Here is an 18,910-nt window from a genome sequence, read left to right as displayed (position 1 = left end):
TTTTCTCTATGTGCAAGGATTTATTAAAGTATAATTTCTGAATACAAAGGATTCAATGAAAAATTCCAATATAAAAATCTGACCTATTTAGCTACTCAGAAGAGTGTTTAGTGATAGAAGAATTTTCCAAACCTTTTCATTGTAAACAATATCAGCATAAAATTCACTTTTTTACATTACCAATTGTTGTAGATTTTACGGTTGCTTCTTACCAGAAATTTATGATCCAACACATGATAATTTTTATGTAGAAAGAACAGGACCATTTCCCAAATCCATAAATTTATGATCCAATGCACAGTGATCTTCATGTGGAAAGAAAAGAACCTTTCCCAAATCCACAAATTTATCTTGCAACACACAATGATCTTTATGCGGAAAGATAAGGGCATTTTTTCAAATCCACAAATGTAACTACCAATGAAATGTAACATTTTGACTACATTTTACTGCTTGTGAAATCATAATCATTTCAAAGGAGACATTAATCCTACATACATGTGACATTTTGTTACAAACATTGTCCCTATCTGTTCTTCCTCTGTAACATTTCATTCAAGAATTCAAGGTAAATTTTCTTCTGCAGGCCTGAGGCTGGAATGAAGTGACCACCAGGATGCTGGATTATCTTTGGATTAACAAAGTACCGCAATAAATCTTCACTCATCTCTGAAATAGATCAGAAAACCTGTTATGTGAATCTAATTATATACATATATATATATATATATATATATATATATATATATATATATATATATATATATATATATATATATATATAATAAGTATTAGATTAATATGACTGATCAACATTGTAAGTGCAGCTTTAAGGAATGAGGCAAATTTTTGGGTAAGAAAGTACTTCGCATACAAGTTAAAATAACTGACAGAAAAACCCTGAATTTATCTGCCAATAAAATCCCAAACAAAATTTTTCAAACAACCTAAACACTTCTGAGGACGACTTGATTAAATATTATTCATTTAAAAAAACATATACAAAAGGGTTGATTTACATTTTGACAAAAGACCTTCAAAATTATATACTGTATTGTTGCACATAAACAAGGCCTGACTTTTCTGTAAAATCAACTTGTCTTCTTGTAATTCGATACACCAGTCCACAAACCTGTATTGATACAGGGGCTAGTATCATTTTTTTAATATATATAATACAAGGGACAACAATTTCCCATTTCTCCTGCATTATATTTAAAATCTGAAACCAATGCTTCACGATACATGCCATTGTGTAATAGTTTCGCACCAATGTTCAGCTCAGAGATTCAACATTTTGGACAAAGATCTGGCTTACAACAAATAGCAGTCCATTTTCTTTTCTGGGTTTCCTCCAAATATTCCACCCCATTTTTCACATTTGGACATTTAAGTTGGGGTGTGGGGTCAGAGCAATTACATATAGAAAATATAGAATTTGCCACCACCGTGCAGTAGTGGCATATGGTAGTAGCTTACCAGCAGGCCATTAAAATTTAAACGATGTTATAACGACTTATACCTGCATGAAATCAATAGGAAAATGATTTATTTTCTCAGAAATGGCAAGTATTATAATTGTTATCTTCAATCCACTGACAGACCAGACAAAACTACAGCATAGATGACACCTGACCTTGAAGTCACCATTTGCATTACTAGTCACATGACTCCACAAATCTCAAACAACTACATCAAAAGTCCAATAGTCATGTGATATCAGCAACAAACTCCATTTTAATGTTGTTGTACAAAAATTCAATTATATTAAAAGAAAGTCTGATACATTTTGTAAAAACCAGAAAGAACATATAATTCTCAACGTATTTATTTCGCGAGCAATGACAAGAAACCAGTCACTGTCACAGCAATCTAGCTAGTCAGATTCATCAAGCAGAGAGCACATCAACATGGTAGTCACGTGATACAACAAAACCCCAGTAGCTGTTCATGGAAGAGAGAGAGAATTCTGTGTTATTTCATTTTTTTTATTATTATTACAACCGGTATAAAACTTTCATTTAATGTTTTTTTTTTCTACAACATTTGAAAATGTGGGTTGTGAGATTTGTGTACCAGTGCGACCTTCAATGCAAATCCGAGTACCAGGTCAAATTTCATGAATGCTGTAGTTTTATCTTGTCTTTCAGCAGACTAATGACATATTTTATTGCTCTCAATTTCTGAGAAAATAAATAATTTTCATATTGATTACATGCAGGTATGACTTGATTTAACAAAGAATGTAACAACACCCATCTGGTAAGCGGCTAAGCTTTGCCACCACCATGTTGGCCTCTTCTGATGCTAGACTGGTTTTCATACCTTTCACATAAGGAAAAATACAGATATTCGACCTGTCTGTGGAAAAAATCTACTAGACAAATCTAATGCCCTGAACGTTTGAATTGACTCAACAAATTTGTTTACGGCAAGCACCCGAACGATCCATTCTGGTCAGAACTCAATAAATTTAACCCAGGGTCAGCTCAGTTACAACTCAATTACGTAATTGTTTTGGGCATCAAGTGGTGGAGGAAAATTCCCAGGTTCTTCCCGACTTTCATCAATATTTTCAAAATTCTCGAAATATAACTACTTTAAACTTGATGTATTTTTTCTGGAATCCAGCATTAATTTAATACTGCAACACCAGGCAAGAAAACTCCATTTCTGATGATTTCTGTGCCTCTCCCAATGAAGAATTTATTGCAAATAGAATTTAAAACTCATATCGTTGTGCCCTCCCCCTTGTCCATATGACACCCAAAATCTCTGCACCAGTGGAAGTCCTGATGGACACATAACTCTAAGACAAATCTGAATTTTTCATGTCCAGCAAGTGTATATATAGTTACAGGCTTGGGATGTTAATAGTTACCAATGTGAGCAAAGTCCCAAAGAGAGGGGAGAACCCCTGGGTCCATGTCAATAAATTAGTTCTTTTCAAACCTAGTAAGTGTATGTATGGGTATAGAATGGGGATCTAAATAATTTCCCAAGATATGTCCAAAGGACTAAGTTTCAGAGGTAGGTAGAGATGGACCTTATGGCTAATGTAAATCACATGTATAAATTTGTCTTTTCATGTCCTGTAATTGTACATATGGCTGTTGGGTGGGGATCTCAACAGTTTATATGTTCTGACCCAGGATGGAGAGAGCTGGGGTAACTCTTGATTTTGACCCAGTGGTCTCAGTCTGAAATGTGTTTACACTTGGGTCACTTCATATAGGTCAATTTCTCAAACATGTTGGACGTCCTTAGCACTGCAGTGTCCCCTGTGAACAAGATCAAAATTCCAAAAGAGTTGGCATAATTTGCACCTACAGGCTATCACAGACTCATGATTCACTTGGCTAGCTTGAACTGTGTTGGAGTGTTGGAGGGGTCCTGAGTGGCTGAGTGGTCTAAAGCACTGTCCGTTACAGATGACTGCCATCTCACCTCTGTCTGCGTGGGTTTGAGTCTCGGATTCAGTCAATGTGGGTATGTGAGAAAGCTTGCCAGTAGCTTCTCGTGGGTCAGTGGTTCTTTCCGGGGTTCTCCCTCCACCATTAATAATGGCCACCATATATAGCCTATCGTGTGCTGAAAAATGGCATTAAACCCTACTACAACAACAATGATCTGTGTTGGAGAACTTCATGGACATTATACTCCAAGAAATGTCTGATGGGATGTATGAACAAAACCAGAATACAATCATAAATGACATCGTTTACTAGTGCAAAGATTTTAGTAGTCTCCCTCAGCCACTGTAAACATGAATTATCAAGTATAAAACAATTCAAACAAAAGTGACCTTGCCCTTGGAAATGTCATATAAGAATAAGAACATTTTGTTCTACCATCTCCATTTTCCACCAACAGAAGCCAGATTTACCCAAGAAGAACTTTTGGTTGACATCCTTTATATCCACTCGTACAAGCATGGGCAATCTATGGCAGCAAATCAACCACTACATATGAGGCTTAACATGCAAAGTATGAACTTCACTGTTCCAAACTGGAGGTATATTACATATTCACACGTATACCGAGTAGTAAACCTGTTGAGTAAGTCTATCCCAATATACAGTTAGGTAAAGTCATTATTTTGGACAGTTTATCCTTGAATAAAGATATTCATTCATTCAACTGCATAGGTCAGAACGGACCTTCTAGGCAGGAAAGTATTTAGCTGTCATGAGCTAAACACAAATATTAACCCAAGTCAATATAATAACCTCCACTGCTTGAAAAGGTTTAGTTCAGGCATTAAATTATCTGCACCAGAGACATGAATCTGAAATATAAAATGTAATGTACTTTTGTGTGAAATAGAGACGAGAGATGTGTGTTTGTTGTGGTAAGAGTATAATATTTATAAAGATGCAAAATGTAAACAAGTTTCATGATTTCAGGTACTATATTATGTCAAAGCACGAAAACATACTGGCCTTAAACACAAAAACAGTCAATGCCATTGAAACAGAACATATGGGTCAGCGTGACCTTTTCTGTTGTAAGAGAAGAATTAACAGATGCATCCACTGCAGCATGAATTGTAAGGTCATTGAAACCTCCTGTTGCAATAAAAATGTTTTTATCAATATTCACCAATCATTCAAGAAATTTGGCAGAAGAATCTCTTGATAGCATGCAAAAAATATGAGGTCAAGAACAAACCAATAAAATAATTTTTGTTAGGCCCAAGTCATATTTTGTAGTAAGAGTCATTAAGTTTTATTATCTAGGCACAAACTGAGTCTGAAAAAATGAAAATTAAGCACAAAGTCAGTGAAGGATGAAATATGCTTTTTAATGACCTATTTGTGATTAATATATAATACTGTATCATTTATTTTTGTAGGCCTCAATTTTCATGGTTTTCTACAAAAAGAGATTATTGTGGGTAAAAAAAATTGTGGCTTTGCCTGTCCATGTTTGAATTTCTGTAGGTATATAATTTCAGGGATTAATCTCTAAAGAAACCTAAAATAAAGAATACAAAATACCCAAACCATCCAACAACAGTACTACCACATGTATAAGCACCAATGAAACACTGTCTAGATCACTTGTGCTTGCCAAAGGGAGCTAACCCTGCAGACAACACTAAGTTAAACAGTATAGAGCACATGCTTGTACTGTTCTAGTTTCACTAGAAGATAATTTATGCCTGACTTAAATTCTCCACTTCTTGCCATTCTACGTGTGTAAGCTACAACAGTTTGCTCATCATACTGCCATACTACTTTGAGACTGGTTTTGGGAGGGTTTCCAGATTTAAAATTTACCTTTTTGTATGACTTTATCAGTATCACCAAATACATGTAAAGTTGGCAAGGTGATGGGAATATTGTAGAACTTTTCATGTGGAGACTGTCTACTTTTGAATCCTGCCACCAGGATGGCAAAGTCAAACTGGAAAGGGCAATCTGTCAATATAAAAGTTTTCACAATTAGGACAATTTTAAGGATAATGCATCCCTCGTTTCCTACATGGATGCATTTATATTTAATTTATTAAAGCACTGATTAGTGCACATATATGTATTGAAGTTCTATTTTGGTATTTAGGCTGTAATTAGCTAAAATCTGTTCCACTGCATTAATAGTGTTGAGTAAAAAAAAGTATAGGTAGTTGATCTCGTACTCTGAATTTTGAACTTGATTGTGCCAAGGCAATGGAACTTGTGAGAATCAATTTTCTCTTATTTTAATGCATGTGTGATATAGTTTGTCCGCCTGAGAAAGCCAAGTGGAACATACCTAATCTGCATTCTGACCATTTCATTTTAAGTAATTTTCATTCTATCCATTATTATGAATTTAAACACTCAGATACAAAAATCAAAGACCTACAAGAATCAATCATTTGTTTTAGTGTTGTGTGGCAATATCCCACTCGGGGGTGGGGTGGGGGTAGAATTTTGTTGACAGGAACTTGTTAAAGTACCATTCCTACTTCATAATCCTGACCCTCTGATGGAATTTCTATATCCCACACTATTCCATAGTACTGATCTGGTGGAGATCCTATATCCCACACCAATCCATAGAAATGATCTGGTGGAATTTCTATATCCCACACCAATCCATAGAACTGATCTGGTGGAATTTCTATCTGTGACACCATACTGAAGGACTGATCTGGTGGAATTTCGGTGACTGCAGACAGACCTAGACTTAACTGTTTTGAATCCAATCTCATATTCGACAGGATAACCAAAATATTTCCAAACAGTTGAGCTGCCAGTCATCAGTTATTCTAACTCAGCACTGCTGTCCATTTCAGGCTCTTTCATTTGAACTCCTCTTGGCCATTACACCATTTGTTTAGCACTGTGTGAACACATCACAACAGTGACTAGAAGTAGTAAACCATCAGTTCTATCACTGGTTTCATACCCATGTCATTACACGAGCATTTCACTGAGAAAAACCAATGACATACTTGAATGGAATAAATCTGGGACAAAAAACAATCACCACTTAAATCTTGTATATTGACTGAAATGCATGAGCAGAGGTGACAAACAACCAAAATCATTCCCACTGCAAGTACAAACAGCCAAAATCACTCCCACTACAAGTACAAACAACTGCTGTGATGGCTCACTCTGATGAATTATCAGCTTAAAGAATTAAAAAGGCAAACAATTAATAATTATTCAAGACTGCTGAAAAGTAAAGTGACATTAGCTGCCTTATTCACAATGTGACAAAAGAGAGCAAGGCAACCAAGCAAAATGAGTATGAGTACCTGGTGAATAAAAAGTTTTGTTTCACAGATACAGTTTATTATACAGAAGTGAATTTCAGAGCTTGTATTAAACTTAAAATTCCTGAATGGGCACTCTAAGACTTCCTCAAGGATGAGAAGACATTTCACTCTGCCTTGCAATAAAATCACAGCATTAATATTTTACTCATAGACCAATTTAAAAATATTAAGTTTCGATGGTCACAGTTGTTTCAGGAAATAAATGTCCCTAGTTTATGGAAAACAGGAATTTTGTTTTGTTGTAAATTAATGCAAAAAGAGCAATAACATAATGATATACAATGTTTTTGCATATACATCATGGTTACTGAAAACTCTTGGAATAAAGTTTCAGACGCCAAGTATCTTGAAAACAAATCCAATTTACACAATGAAGCAAACTTCATTAGAAAAATCTCTTTACTGACATTTATCCCCAACACAATAATAAACAAGTAGCTGCCCCCCATTCCCTCTCATGTCCAGTGGGGATGGCATCCCCTTCTCAATTTTAGATCCCTGGGTAACTTGTTCCCTCACTTATAGTGCAGTCTATGTTTCTAATCCTGCTGTGTGCGAGTTATTGAAGGGGGGAAAAGAGAGAAACTGGGCTGTTTAATGGCTGAATACTATAATCGCTTCTGAAAATAATTGTCAATAAGGAGCTTTTTCTAATGAAGTTCTTCGTTATTCTGTGTAAATTACATTTATTTTCAAGATGCCCAACATCTGAAAGGCTGTTAACATTATTCCAACTGGTTTCAACAACCTTCACATGTACACAAAGGTATTTGTCTATTACATCACCGGGTTCTGTTGCTCTTGATTAGTCTGGTTCCCTGCTTATTATGTTATAGCAGAGTTTGAAGTCAGAAGAATAAAATGCATGGAAGCAGACACCTTGTTGATACACCCAGGAAACAAGATTCTTTTTCTTTTCTTTCAAAAAAAAAGCAAGCAATATTTATTTCATGTCACAATTGTCTTTGTCGAAACTCAACATTTGTACACTTCAATTAACATCATGATTACACTGCAAACTTTTTCTCATCCCTGAAGAAAGCTGTGTTTTGCAGGCCCTCTTTGGTCCTGGCTATCTAACTGAGTCTCTCTCAAAAGGCAGTTTATAATTTATTCACCAACTAAGCAAGCCTGTGCACTATGTGAGCTAATCTTCATAAATATTTCATGGTAAATCTGCATCATTTGTTTAATTACTAAAAGGACTTTATATGCCAGAATGTTTGCAGTCAAAGTTGTTTAACTGATTTTCTATTTTTAGTAATGGTGGCCATATTTGAAGGTAGATCAGTACCACTTGTACGTATCTGAAACCCTTCACACCATAGTGCTCACCATAAAATTTGGTCAAATTCTGTTCAAGTTCAAGTTGAAAGTTTTTTTGTTTTTAGTGACCATATTTGATGGCAGATTGGCATTATTTGTACAAACTTGAAAGCTCTTCATAGAAGAATGCATTCTTTTAAATTAATGAGATTTTCTGTTTTCATTAATAGTGCCCATATGTAATGGTGATTGGCATGACATGTACAAACTGGAAAACCCATTATGCCCATAGGCTTTCTCTCAAATTCTGTTGAACTGTTCTTTAAGAAACATTGAAAGGTTTCTGTTTTTAGTAATGGTCATCATATTTAATGGTGGATCAATAACATATAAACAAATCTGAAAGACCTTCATACCAGAATGCTTTTTGTAAACTTCTAGCAAATTCTGTTCTGCAGCTTTTGAGAAACTGTTTCAAGGGCTTTCCTAGTTTTAATAATGATGGCCATATTGGGTGTATCAGCATCAAATGAGCAAATCTGAAAGAACTTACTACTTCATTAAATATTATTTGCAACTGGTCAAGTGGTTGTTAAGAAGTTGTAAATGACAATTGTATATGGAAAATAGATTATACTCAACATACCAAGGACCACATCATAAGTTCACTGTCTACTGGCTGGGTTTGCTAAAAAAAAAATGAGAGTAAAAGAATGTGGCCTTGATCAGATGGCCTCAAAGAAAAGTAAAGGATTAAGCAAATGAAAATCAAGACCAATACAAATTTCAATTTTGTTAGCAATCACCTGGATCTTGTTCCTTCATGCCACATATAACAGAGACAAGGGCAGCTCCTTGGCTGAATGCCAGAATACCATCAAAAGGACCCTGAAAAGAAAATCAAGTAATCAGTTTAAAGAAAAGTTTTACTTTTAACATTTGTGAAAATTATTGATATTCTCCCCTATATTCCCTCTCAAGGGCAATCTTACTTCACAACCTGTACCTTCCAGCCTGCCAAATTAAAAGCTGCTCAACTTGTCATAAAAAAAATGTCAAAAAAAAATACTGATTAAAAATGCTGTCAGTACCTCTGGCCATATAACTGAAAATAAAAGTGTGTCTTCATTTATTTTTTGTGGGTATTACTTTTGTAGGTTTGTAATAAATGACATTTTTGTAAGTATTACAATCACATATTGGGTAAGGGGTCAAATTTGTGTCCATAAAGGTTTATTGTTTACTTGTTCTTAAATGCATAGTTTATAGCAGCCATAAATTTCACAACAAATTCATAACCCACAAAAATAAATACTCGATTCACAACGTTATAACAAACAGTTCTATAACACTTTACAGTTAGATTTACAGTATAAACTCGCTTACAAGTTGAGGCCAGCTGTAAACTGCACAGACCCAGATCTGCCATGATTACATAATGCACTAGCAGATCTGGGTCAATGCAGTTTGTTGGGAGTAATCAGCAAAAACACAAACCCTGATTTACCAGTGCATTATGGGACACATCAAATGTGGGAGGTTGTGGGTTTGAACCCTGGCTGAGTCATACCGAAGACTTATATGGTACTAACAGCTGCCTTGCTAGGTGCTCGGCATTAAGAGGTTAGTGTTAGGATTGGTTGACCTAGTGTCAGGATAATGTGACTGGGTGCAGCATGATGCCCCAGCACTAGACATAACTATAAACTGCCACACTGCAGACATTGTAGTTATATGACTTAAAAATTGTTAAAGCTATGTTAAAAATCCAAATTCACACACATACACACACATTATGTGACAACAGTTCAGAATCTATGTTGTCTGCAATAGGACTTAACTTGTGAGTATATACAGTATGTAATATTACGTTCCCATGGGACAAAGTTTTCAAATCAGAGGGAGAAAAAAGTAAACAGCTTCAACTGTTTATTGACATCTTCAATATTAGCATTTCTAGAAACAGTGACAAGTTAAGCTGTTTGATTAATGATTTACTTGACAAGAGTGAGGATAATAATAATAATAATAATAATACATTATTTATAGAAAGTGACTAATTTCGTCAAAGACTATTCTTCTTTAAGGCTCTCTTCAAATGACAGCATAACAATGTATATCATAGAAAAGAAATTAAATGCAATTACTTTTTAGTTTAACATGTCTTATAAATACTTAATTCTGTTGTTAGTAACATGTACATATTCATGAGAAAGACACTGAGTTTCTTGGATATGATTCATTTTTCTTAGATATTTTTTAAAATTATTTATCTAATGAAATAAGCTTCTGCAATGAAAACCCAACTGCACATCAATGACTCTCTTTCACCTGCTCATGAAAAGCTTTTTTAATTGTGTCTAGAGACTCTTGAAAGCCTTTACAACAGTCTGTGTAGTCCTGGGCATGATAGTAACCATTCACTTGTGAAAACCACCATCCTAGCTGATCTGCCCCTGAAAAAGAGATGCTGCAGTCATTTGCATCTAAACAAACAGAGGTAGACAAACAAAATTGTAGAAATACTTAGTTTTAGTTAATCTGAACCGTGTGTATCTAAATTATCAATTTCAACTACATGTACAGCCTTGACATGCCAAACTGATATAACTCTAACCACTTTATCTGGACTACTCTTTACCCTCGCATTTTCCTTACCACCCAAGGAGTTCAGCTAAATGATTTTCCACCAGTGGTTGAGTTCCTGAGATTCTGTAAAAATCTATAATTAAGGGCTATTTTACAAATTAGACAACTATTTTTGTGCATTTATACTTTTCTGGTTTATTTTATGGTGCCATTCAGCTTCACAGTGCTAACTAATGGAGATGACTAATGTTTAGTATTCTATTAACAGTGCTAACTAATGGGAATGACTAATGTTTAGCATTCTATTAACAGTGCTAACTAATGGGAATGACTAATGTTTAGCATTCTATTAACAGTGCTAACTAATGGGAATGATTAATGTTTCAGTATTCTATTAACAGTGCCAACTATTAACATGAATTACATTGAATGCTGCCTTGCCTGTTGTATAGATATATTTCAAACACCCAGCAAAGTTATCAGAGCAAAAAAATAAGTCACTGTGATCTACTTTTGCCTTTATAAGAAGTAATCTCTAAGAAGAGTACTCACATTTCAAGACTGTACATATAAAGGAATCAGAGAAATTGAGCTAAATACAAAACCAGTGTTAACACCTATACCAACACCAATGCATTACTTAAGTGATATACTTTGCAGGCAATACTAAAATTACCAAAATGTATGACTTGAGTGGCAACCAAAATTTGTAATGTCCTCAAATACCTTGCAAAATCTGCTATGCATATATAATTTGAGAAGAAAAACTAAATTCAAAGTAACATCTAATTCGAATCCAAAAAATTTTTGCATTAAATAAAGGGTGTCAATTTAACTTTTGAGGCATCTGAAGGATGTGTCATAACTTCTCCATTGTCTTATTCTCTTGTCTGCAATCAGGCACCCCTTTCAAATATACTTCCTGTTAACCTTTTACTGTACATCAGTCTGAAGGTTCAATTGCCTCAGTTGCACAGGATTTTATCCACGTTGTCTGTATTTAGGCACCTCTTTCCAGTTAACTTCATGTGCAATAATAAATATTATCTGTAATTAGGTACTCCTTTCCAGTTACCTTTCTGTGCAATAATATTCCAGTTTATTAACACTGTCTGTAATTAGACAAACCTTTCCAGTTTACTTCCTCTACAGTAATAATTGTCTTTATTGTGGGAAATTTCCTGTGGACACTGGATGGGTATGCTTTATTTCAGCATGTTGGGCATGAAATAGTTGGCTTGCATATGAACCAAATACTGCCTAAAAATTAAACAAATATTAAGTAATAAGCTTTCTCATTTCTTGCAAAATCAGTAACGCTTTGAAATTTCTAATTACATTGGGTATTTCAAACATTCTACAAATTAAATCACTACATAACAAAGTAAATCAGTGTATCCAATCAAACTGCTTCCAATGCATCTCTCCACACTTTCTTAGTATGATTATCCAATTATTAAATGCATTTTTTATATTAAGTTTTGCACTTCCAACTACAAGGCAGCTTTCAAACTGTCTGTCCCTCAGTGAATCATTGGTATCAGGATTCTGCCAAAGATTGTTTGCAGGTAAATCAGGGCAGCATGGAGAATTGGCAAAGTTGGGACACTATGCTATTTCAGGAAGTCTGTTATAATTGCAGATTTAATTTGCCTGTGTTGTCATGGACCTGTAACAGTGCAAGAATAGGTGATACAGTTGGTTTCCTCAATTTTTGGCAACACTCTGGAGGCGTAATGATGTCCTGCAACCAGAATCAGGAACAGTGACCTGGATGACCAGGCTTTATACATAAAAAAATAATGCACATAAAACTGTTTTGAGAGTTTAACCACACCTGGTGATTTGTGATCGCCGCTCATTTTTTTTCTAATCCAAACTTTATTTTCTTTTGAGTCTTGTTCAAACAATTAAATCCATCTTTCATCACCTGTGACAATCTGATTCAAATTCCTGTGGTTCATATTTTCATATTTTATAAGAATCTGTTTACCAATTTAAAACCCAAGTCTGTCTTTGACCGACTATCAACAAATGCAGGGCCCATCTTGCACAAGCTTTTCAGAACTTAATTGATTCGTCAATATATCAAAAACAGCCAGCAAGTTAAACTCTGTGATAATAGAAACATCTTCCACTTTGTATCGAGCATCTTCATTCACTGCCTCCTTCACAGCAGCTGCCTCCCACTCACCAATTACAGACAACAGTCTTCCATGGATTCAAGATCATCTCTAAATTGATTAATCCACCTCAAAATTGTAGAATATGACAGAATTACATCCATAAACTTTAATCATGTCAGCTTTGATATCAATTGGATAGCCTTGATTTTACAGCATGCTCTTGATATCAATTGGATGGCCTTGATTTTACAGCATGCTCTTGAGATCAACTGGATAGCCTTGATTTTACAGCATGCTCTTGATATCAATTGGATAGCCTTGATTTTACAGCATGCACTTGATATCAACTGGATGGCCTTGGTTTTACAGCATGCTCTTGATATCAACTGGATAGCCCTGATTTTACAGCATGCTCTGTGTACAGTAAAATAACTGTTCTCCTTCTCCAATATTTTAGGTCACTGCCATTTACCCATGTTATGCCACATGCATACATCTCCAATGTTTTTAGGTCACTGCCATTTACCCATGTTATGCCACATGCATACATCTGCAGGTGTCCGTCATGCTGCACATACAGCTCTAGATCATTTTACAGAACACAATTTTATTCTTCTGATTGACATTAAACTGATTGACAGGCTAAAAAAAGCTACAACAAAAAAATCAGAACTTTTCAAAATACCCCTCACATCTGGCTTGAACTGACCAAGTTCCTCTGAATATTGGCATAACAGAAATTTTGTTTTCAGTGAAGTTTGAACACCTAAAGTCAACAAAGATTTCGCTGTACATTGTGTTTTTATTTTTCTTTAATGTACTCAAATGATTTTAAACATTTTTAATATTACAAAATATTTTGGTCAACACAGGCATGAACACAGCAGAAAGTTTTGTATTCTAGAGAAATGTTATAAAACATCAGCTTCAATACCTTAATATTATCACTGCCGACTTAGACTGTTACCAATGTAACCAAACAAAGCTATCTGCTAAAAACGTCAACAAATTTAATGTTAGACCAAAATACTTATGACTAATTCAAAATATTATATCCTATTATCCGAGTTTTATCAAAGGATTTAAAAACCAGATTTACTTACCTCCAGAGTCATCACCTGTGGCCCCTTCATCCACATCTTCTGAAGGCAAGGCTGGGACTCTATTAGGGGCATCAATAAACACTGGAAATGAAAACACAGTGGAACCAGTCTTTAAACACTGGAAAGTAAAATACTGAGGAACCAGTCTTTTAACACTGGAAAGGAAAATATTGAGGAACCAGTCTTTTAACACTGGAAAGGAAAATACTGAGGAACCAGTCTTTTAACACTGGAAAGGAAAATAGAGTCAAATGATCCTTTAATAGGTAACCCCCACTGGGAAGTAAGAAAAGTGGTCTGTAAAGACTGCCTAAAGTTATATTTTGGTTAAAAGGTTGTAGAGGTTCATTTCTAACTAACATGGTTTACTGGCTCTTGAAAAAGTAGTTATCAAGACAGATGATTGCTTAAAACAGATTTTTTTACAGTAGGTTTTGATTGGAGTTAATAGAGCTGGCTGTATTAAAAAGAGTTAATTCTGGGGAATACTTCACTGAAAATTGAAGCCACAATAAATATTAATAATTAATCTGCTATCAATTATATTATTATAAAATGCCATGCTAGTTCGATCTTATCTATATCATATTGTTTTTATCAAAAAGTTAAAAAGGATAAGAGTCATCCATAGATGACATATCTTCCCAGTCCCCAGCTACCCCAGCTAATGTAAAGATACATCAATACCCTATGGTCCAACATTCAATTTTTAAGTGAGCTCATGGTATTGTCATTCATCCATTGTGTTGTTGCAAATTTCTATTTGCAATTGCTAGTTATAACTTCTCAAAATCCACTCAACAGAATTTGCCCGAATTAGAAAGAAAACACCTTGGCATGAAGCTCTTTCAAATTTGTTCAAATGATGCCAATCCTCAATAAAAAGAATCATCATCATTAAAATTAATCTGTCATAGCCACAGCTTGCTCAATTATATGTGGTTATCAACTGAAACAAACTTGGTACTGTTGATTTCTTTCACAGGAGTCACACCAAATTACTAACATTAGGTGGCTACAACATTCTGATCTCTAAATACTTGACCCTGATGAAGCTTCAGTGGATTTGGTGATGGGTGCAAATTCAAGGGAGACTAATTTTCAATGCACACTCTTGAGGGATGCCTGCTCTGTTTACCTGAGGTTTGAACTCCTTAGTCACAAATGGACAAAATGATGGGCAGATACAAGAAGAGTTTTTTCCTTGTTGACAGGAATCCAAGGCAGAAAGGAGATTAACAAGGGAAATCATGTCTCTCTCTAAAATGTAACTCACATGGCTTGAAGAATGTAATCCAAGTAGTTTCATGTTGCTACCATGGAGCTGGTCCTGAAATGGGCAATTACTCTTCCAATAGGTGTGTGACAGCCCAGGGTTTGATGATGGTGGTTGAAGCATGCCATTGGCCTTTACAATGTGAACAATTTCTACCACCTTTTTCCGGAAAAGGGTTTTGAGTTCACACTGCAGAGTGTCTGCCCTGAATGAGTCTTTGGGGTGTTTGTAGCTAATGGGACCCTGGACAATGGAAGATATGCAACAAAATATGATGCAGAGTCCCTCTGATAACACTTGTCTGGTCCATTGATTCATGGCAAATACTTTGAGATTCATCAGTGAAGAACAGCAGCCTTCCCCCCCCCCCAGCCCACCAGGATATCTGGCAGCAGCAGTATGAAAATGTAATTTCTTGCTATTGGGAGGCTGGTAAGGAAAGTAACGATGAAAATGATTGCCTTCCCTCTTCCTCTTGTCCACTTTAGTTCCGGAGAACTGTGGTCATCTACAATTGTGGGATTGGTAGGGTTGTTTCCTTTTCTGTTGTTTTCTAGAGATGCTCTTTCCCTGAATGTCTCTCTGCTGTAGCTGAGCCTGTATGCGAGGAGAGTTGGTTTATTTGGTGGCTTGTTGCCATATTTCTACGAGACAGCCACTGAAGAGGAGATCCGATAATAATGGTTGCGAGCGTAATTTGGACTTATGGTGGTCTTTAAGCTCTTTTGCTGCTCTTATGGCATTGGCTAAGTTGTCCTGTCTAGTTCTGTTTAAAACATGGGCCATTCCAGAAACAGGCTCCTTCAAATGTCCTGTGGGGTTCAGGGTGGGGATGATAAACTTTGTTGAAAATGTATCATTTAAAGATTTCAAGTCCATGTGTACTAAGTATGGTTTTGCCATCCTCAATACTGCAATGTCTTGATATACTGCCTGGATGTCCATATGCAATAATAGAGTGTGGGTCTCATAGAACATTTGAGTCAAGTTTGATGGCAGGCGTAGCTGCAAGAAAAGACTCCACTGACTCTAGGGTCCAGTTATTGCCTATGTAATCAGCCAAAAAGGTCTGCACCTCAACCCAACGATGGAAACAATTTAAATGCCAGTTCATCCTTCTTGGTTAAAAAATGAACAGATGCAGAACTTTAGCCCTGGGTGTTGATGGTGGAGGACAAAACTGACAGCAATATGGAAAACTTCCTAAACAGAAGCATGGAATCAAAGTCTTCTCTCATCATGGTGAAATCTAAAAAGGACAATGATGCTTGAGAATATATATCATTGTCTTTGGGTCAATGTGGTGTTGCTACTTCCTGTGCAATCTGCGATGTAGCTGGAAAAGGATGTGTAAGGAGGCAGCTCACGATGCTTACAGATAGCCCTGGCTGGGATACCACCACTTCCAAAAAGTCACTCAGAAATTGGGGTTTCTGAGTGGCCATGGCTTAAAAACAAAGTGATTCCACATTCTATGTGAACTGAGGCTGTACACTGGGTACCGGATGCACTGAGTGATTTGTGGCACTGTGTGGGTTATGCTGATCCACGGATAACTGAATGATGTAGAGCAGGCAAGCTGGACAAAGACCTTCCATCTTTTGGCTTACACTGTATGACTGACTGTGGTTGTGACCTGTTACAATCTGAGTTATATGACAGAGACCAGTTGTGATGGAGCAGGGCCATTTTAGCTTGCATGATGTTATCCAGTTTGAAATGTTGGAATGGGTTAAGAGATATTTGATCCTGGTCCATATTTCCAAAATGCAAGACAATATTTGAGGTGGTTTGATTTGATCTGGATCTAACTCAACTGCAGGTCATAAAGGTGACCAGTTGTCAAACCCATGTGGTAACAGACCTACTGGTTCTGCCACAAATGGTTTATCCTGATGTGATGGTGAAGGGGTAGCCAGTGGTTTATTTAACCTTGATAGCTTGGATTACTTCATGGCTGATGAACATTTTGGATTGCTATGCTCATTAAAAAAAATCAAATCATTCATGGAAGTAGCATTAACTTGTATACTGAAGGTGTTCTTGTCCCTCAAGGTGTGCTTCTGTGCTTTTCCCTTTTGTGCCCCCACTGCAGTCCAATGACTCTTGATCCACGATGACTGACAGCCAGTGTGGGCTACATATGTGGGATGCTTGTCATTCCCATGTTTCTATTGTTTACAGTCTAAACTAGGTCTTGCCCATGGTCTAAATCTTTAAGACAAGATTAGAGTGCATATATATATATATATATATATATATATAACCATAGCAGAAATTGTACAGCAAATTATTGAGTTTTCTCATACTCATAAAATAAAATTTATGCATGTTGCAGTTTACTTATCTTGAGGAGTACCTGTATGTGGATTGTGAGGCCACTCTTCTGACAGAGCATGCAACATGGCATGATAAGTAGTAACTGAAGTACTAATAGGATTGTTGGGCCCCGAGTGGCCGAGTGGTCTAAAGCGCTCTCCATTACGGATCACTGCCATCTCACCTCTGTCTGCATGGCTTTGAGTCTAGGATTCGGCCAATGTGGGTATGTGAGAAAGCTTGCCAGTAGCTTCTCGTGGGTCGGTGGTTCTTCCCAGGGTTTTCCTGGGCTCTTCCTCCACCATTAATACTGGCCGCTATGCATAGCCTATCGTGTGCTGAAAAATGGCATTAAACCCCATAACAACAACAACTAATAGGATTTTTATGCCAATCCCTGTATCAATGGGAGAGCACTCTAACTGCTATCTATGTTGGCAGATAAATCTTAACTTCTCAGCTACAAGGGTTTTAGTTTTCAAGGACTGGATTTGCAAGGCAGTAGTAGTTGTCCTAACATATTATGATTGGGTGACATACATTTATTTGAAAAAGAAAACATGCTGCAAATTGCTGGTACATTTGTTTCTTGTCACTGCTTTATTATGACTGAAATATATTATTTACACTTTATTGAGAACTTTTCTAAAGCTATATGCAGGACCTGGCCTATCAATGACCTGTATGTACAAAAGAATTTACTCAATTAATTAATCATGAATAACTACACTTCAAGGATATATTCTGACCAACTAAAAATATCACAAACCTAATTCTGCATGTTTCTTTATTATCTTCCTGAAAGCACCTGTCCGCTCTCTGAATGCTTGAGCATTCTGCCTGTTTAAATAAATAAATAAAACAACAAGAAATGTGTTAATGGAACACAGATGCAGGACCACAATCCCTGAAAATACCTAAATATAAAACTTAAACAATCCAACTACCACTGTTCTGTTGGGGAATAAAAACAATTGATAGTTTTATTTTTATGAATAAACTGATATCAAATGAAGATAACACATTGTTTTGCAATCCAGTCACATATTAGTTAAAATATTTAAATAAGAAACATGATCAATATTTAATTAGTGCTGAAACTGATATTACAATAGTAAAATCAAGTATTTGCTTCAGTACTATGTTGAATGGAGTAACAAAATCAGTTTTCCCACTTTAGCCTTAAATACTTATTATATGACTTATGTATCACAGATATCTTTCTCATCTATTAATTCACATTATGTGTCATGTCAGTCATCATCAAACACTGATGTCTAATACATCATCTGACTTTCACTGATGTCTAATACATCATCTGACTTTCACTGGTGTCTAATACATCATCTGACTTTCACTGGTGTCTAATACATCATCTGACTTCCACTGGTGTCTAATACATCATCTGACTTTCACTGGTGTCTTATACATCATCTGACTTCCACTGATGTCTAATACA

At 35.9% G+C, this 18,910-nt stretch overlaps 1 protein-coding gene across 3 annotated transcripts in view; it reads right to left on the bottom strand.

The window, feature by feature from the left end:
• Positions 1–18,910, bottom strand: part of LOC149779571 (esterase OVCA2-like) — a 32,152-nt gene continuing 13,242 nt past the window's right edge. For all 3 annotated transcript variants that reach the window (XM_089940312.1, XM_089940313.1, XM_089940314.1), the window contains exons 4-9: positions 18,221–18,291; positions 13,857–13,937; positions 10,370–10,494; positions 8,845–8,926; positions 5,283–5,423; positions 1–669 (exon numbers count right to left, since the gene is read on the bottom strand). In XM_089940312.1, coding sequence (XP_089796438.1) covers positions 527–669; positions 5,283–5,423; positions 8,845–8,926; positions 10,370–10,494; positions 13,857–13,937; positions 18,221–18,291 — 643 coding nt within the window. In that variant the 3' untranslated portion in view covers positions 1–526. The remainder of the gene's footprint in view (positions 670–5,282; positions 5,424–8,844; positions 8,927–10,369; positions 10,495–13,856; positions 13,938–18,220; positions 18,292–18,910) is intronic.

The sequence above is a fragment of the Sinohyriopsis cumingii genome, chromosome 17 (genome assembly GCF_028554795.1).
Source record: "Sinohyriopsis cumingii isolate HCF-2022 chromosome 17, ASM2855479v2, whole genome shotgun sequence".
Classification (NCBI taxonomy): Eukaryota; Metazoa; Mollusca; class Bivalvia; order Unionida; family Unionidae; genus Sinohyriopsis; species Sinohyriopsis cumingii.
Note: the sequence above shows the minus strand (reverse complement) of the source record. Positions and strands in the feature narration are given on the sequence as shown.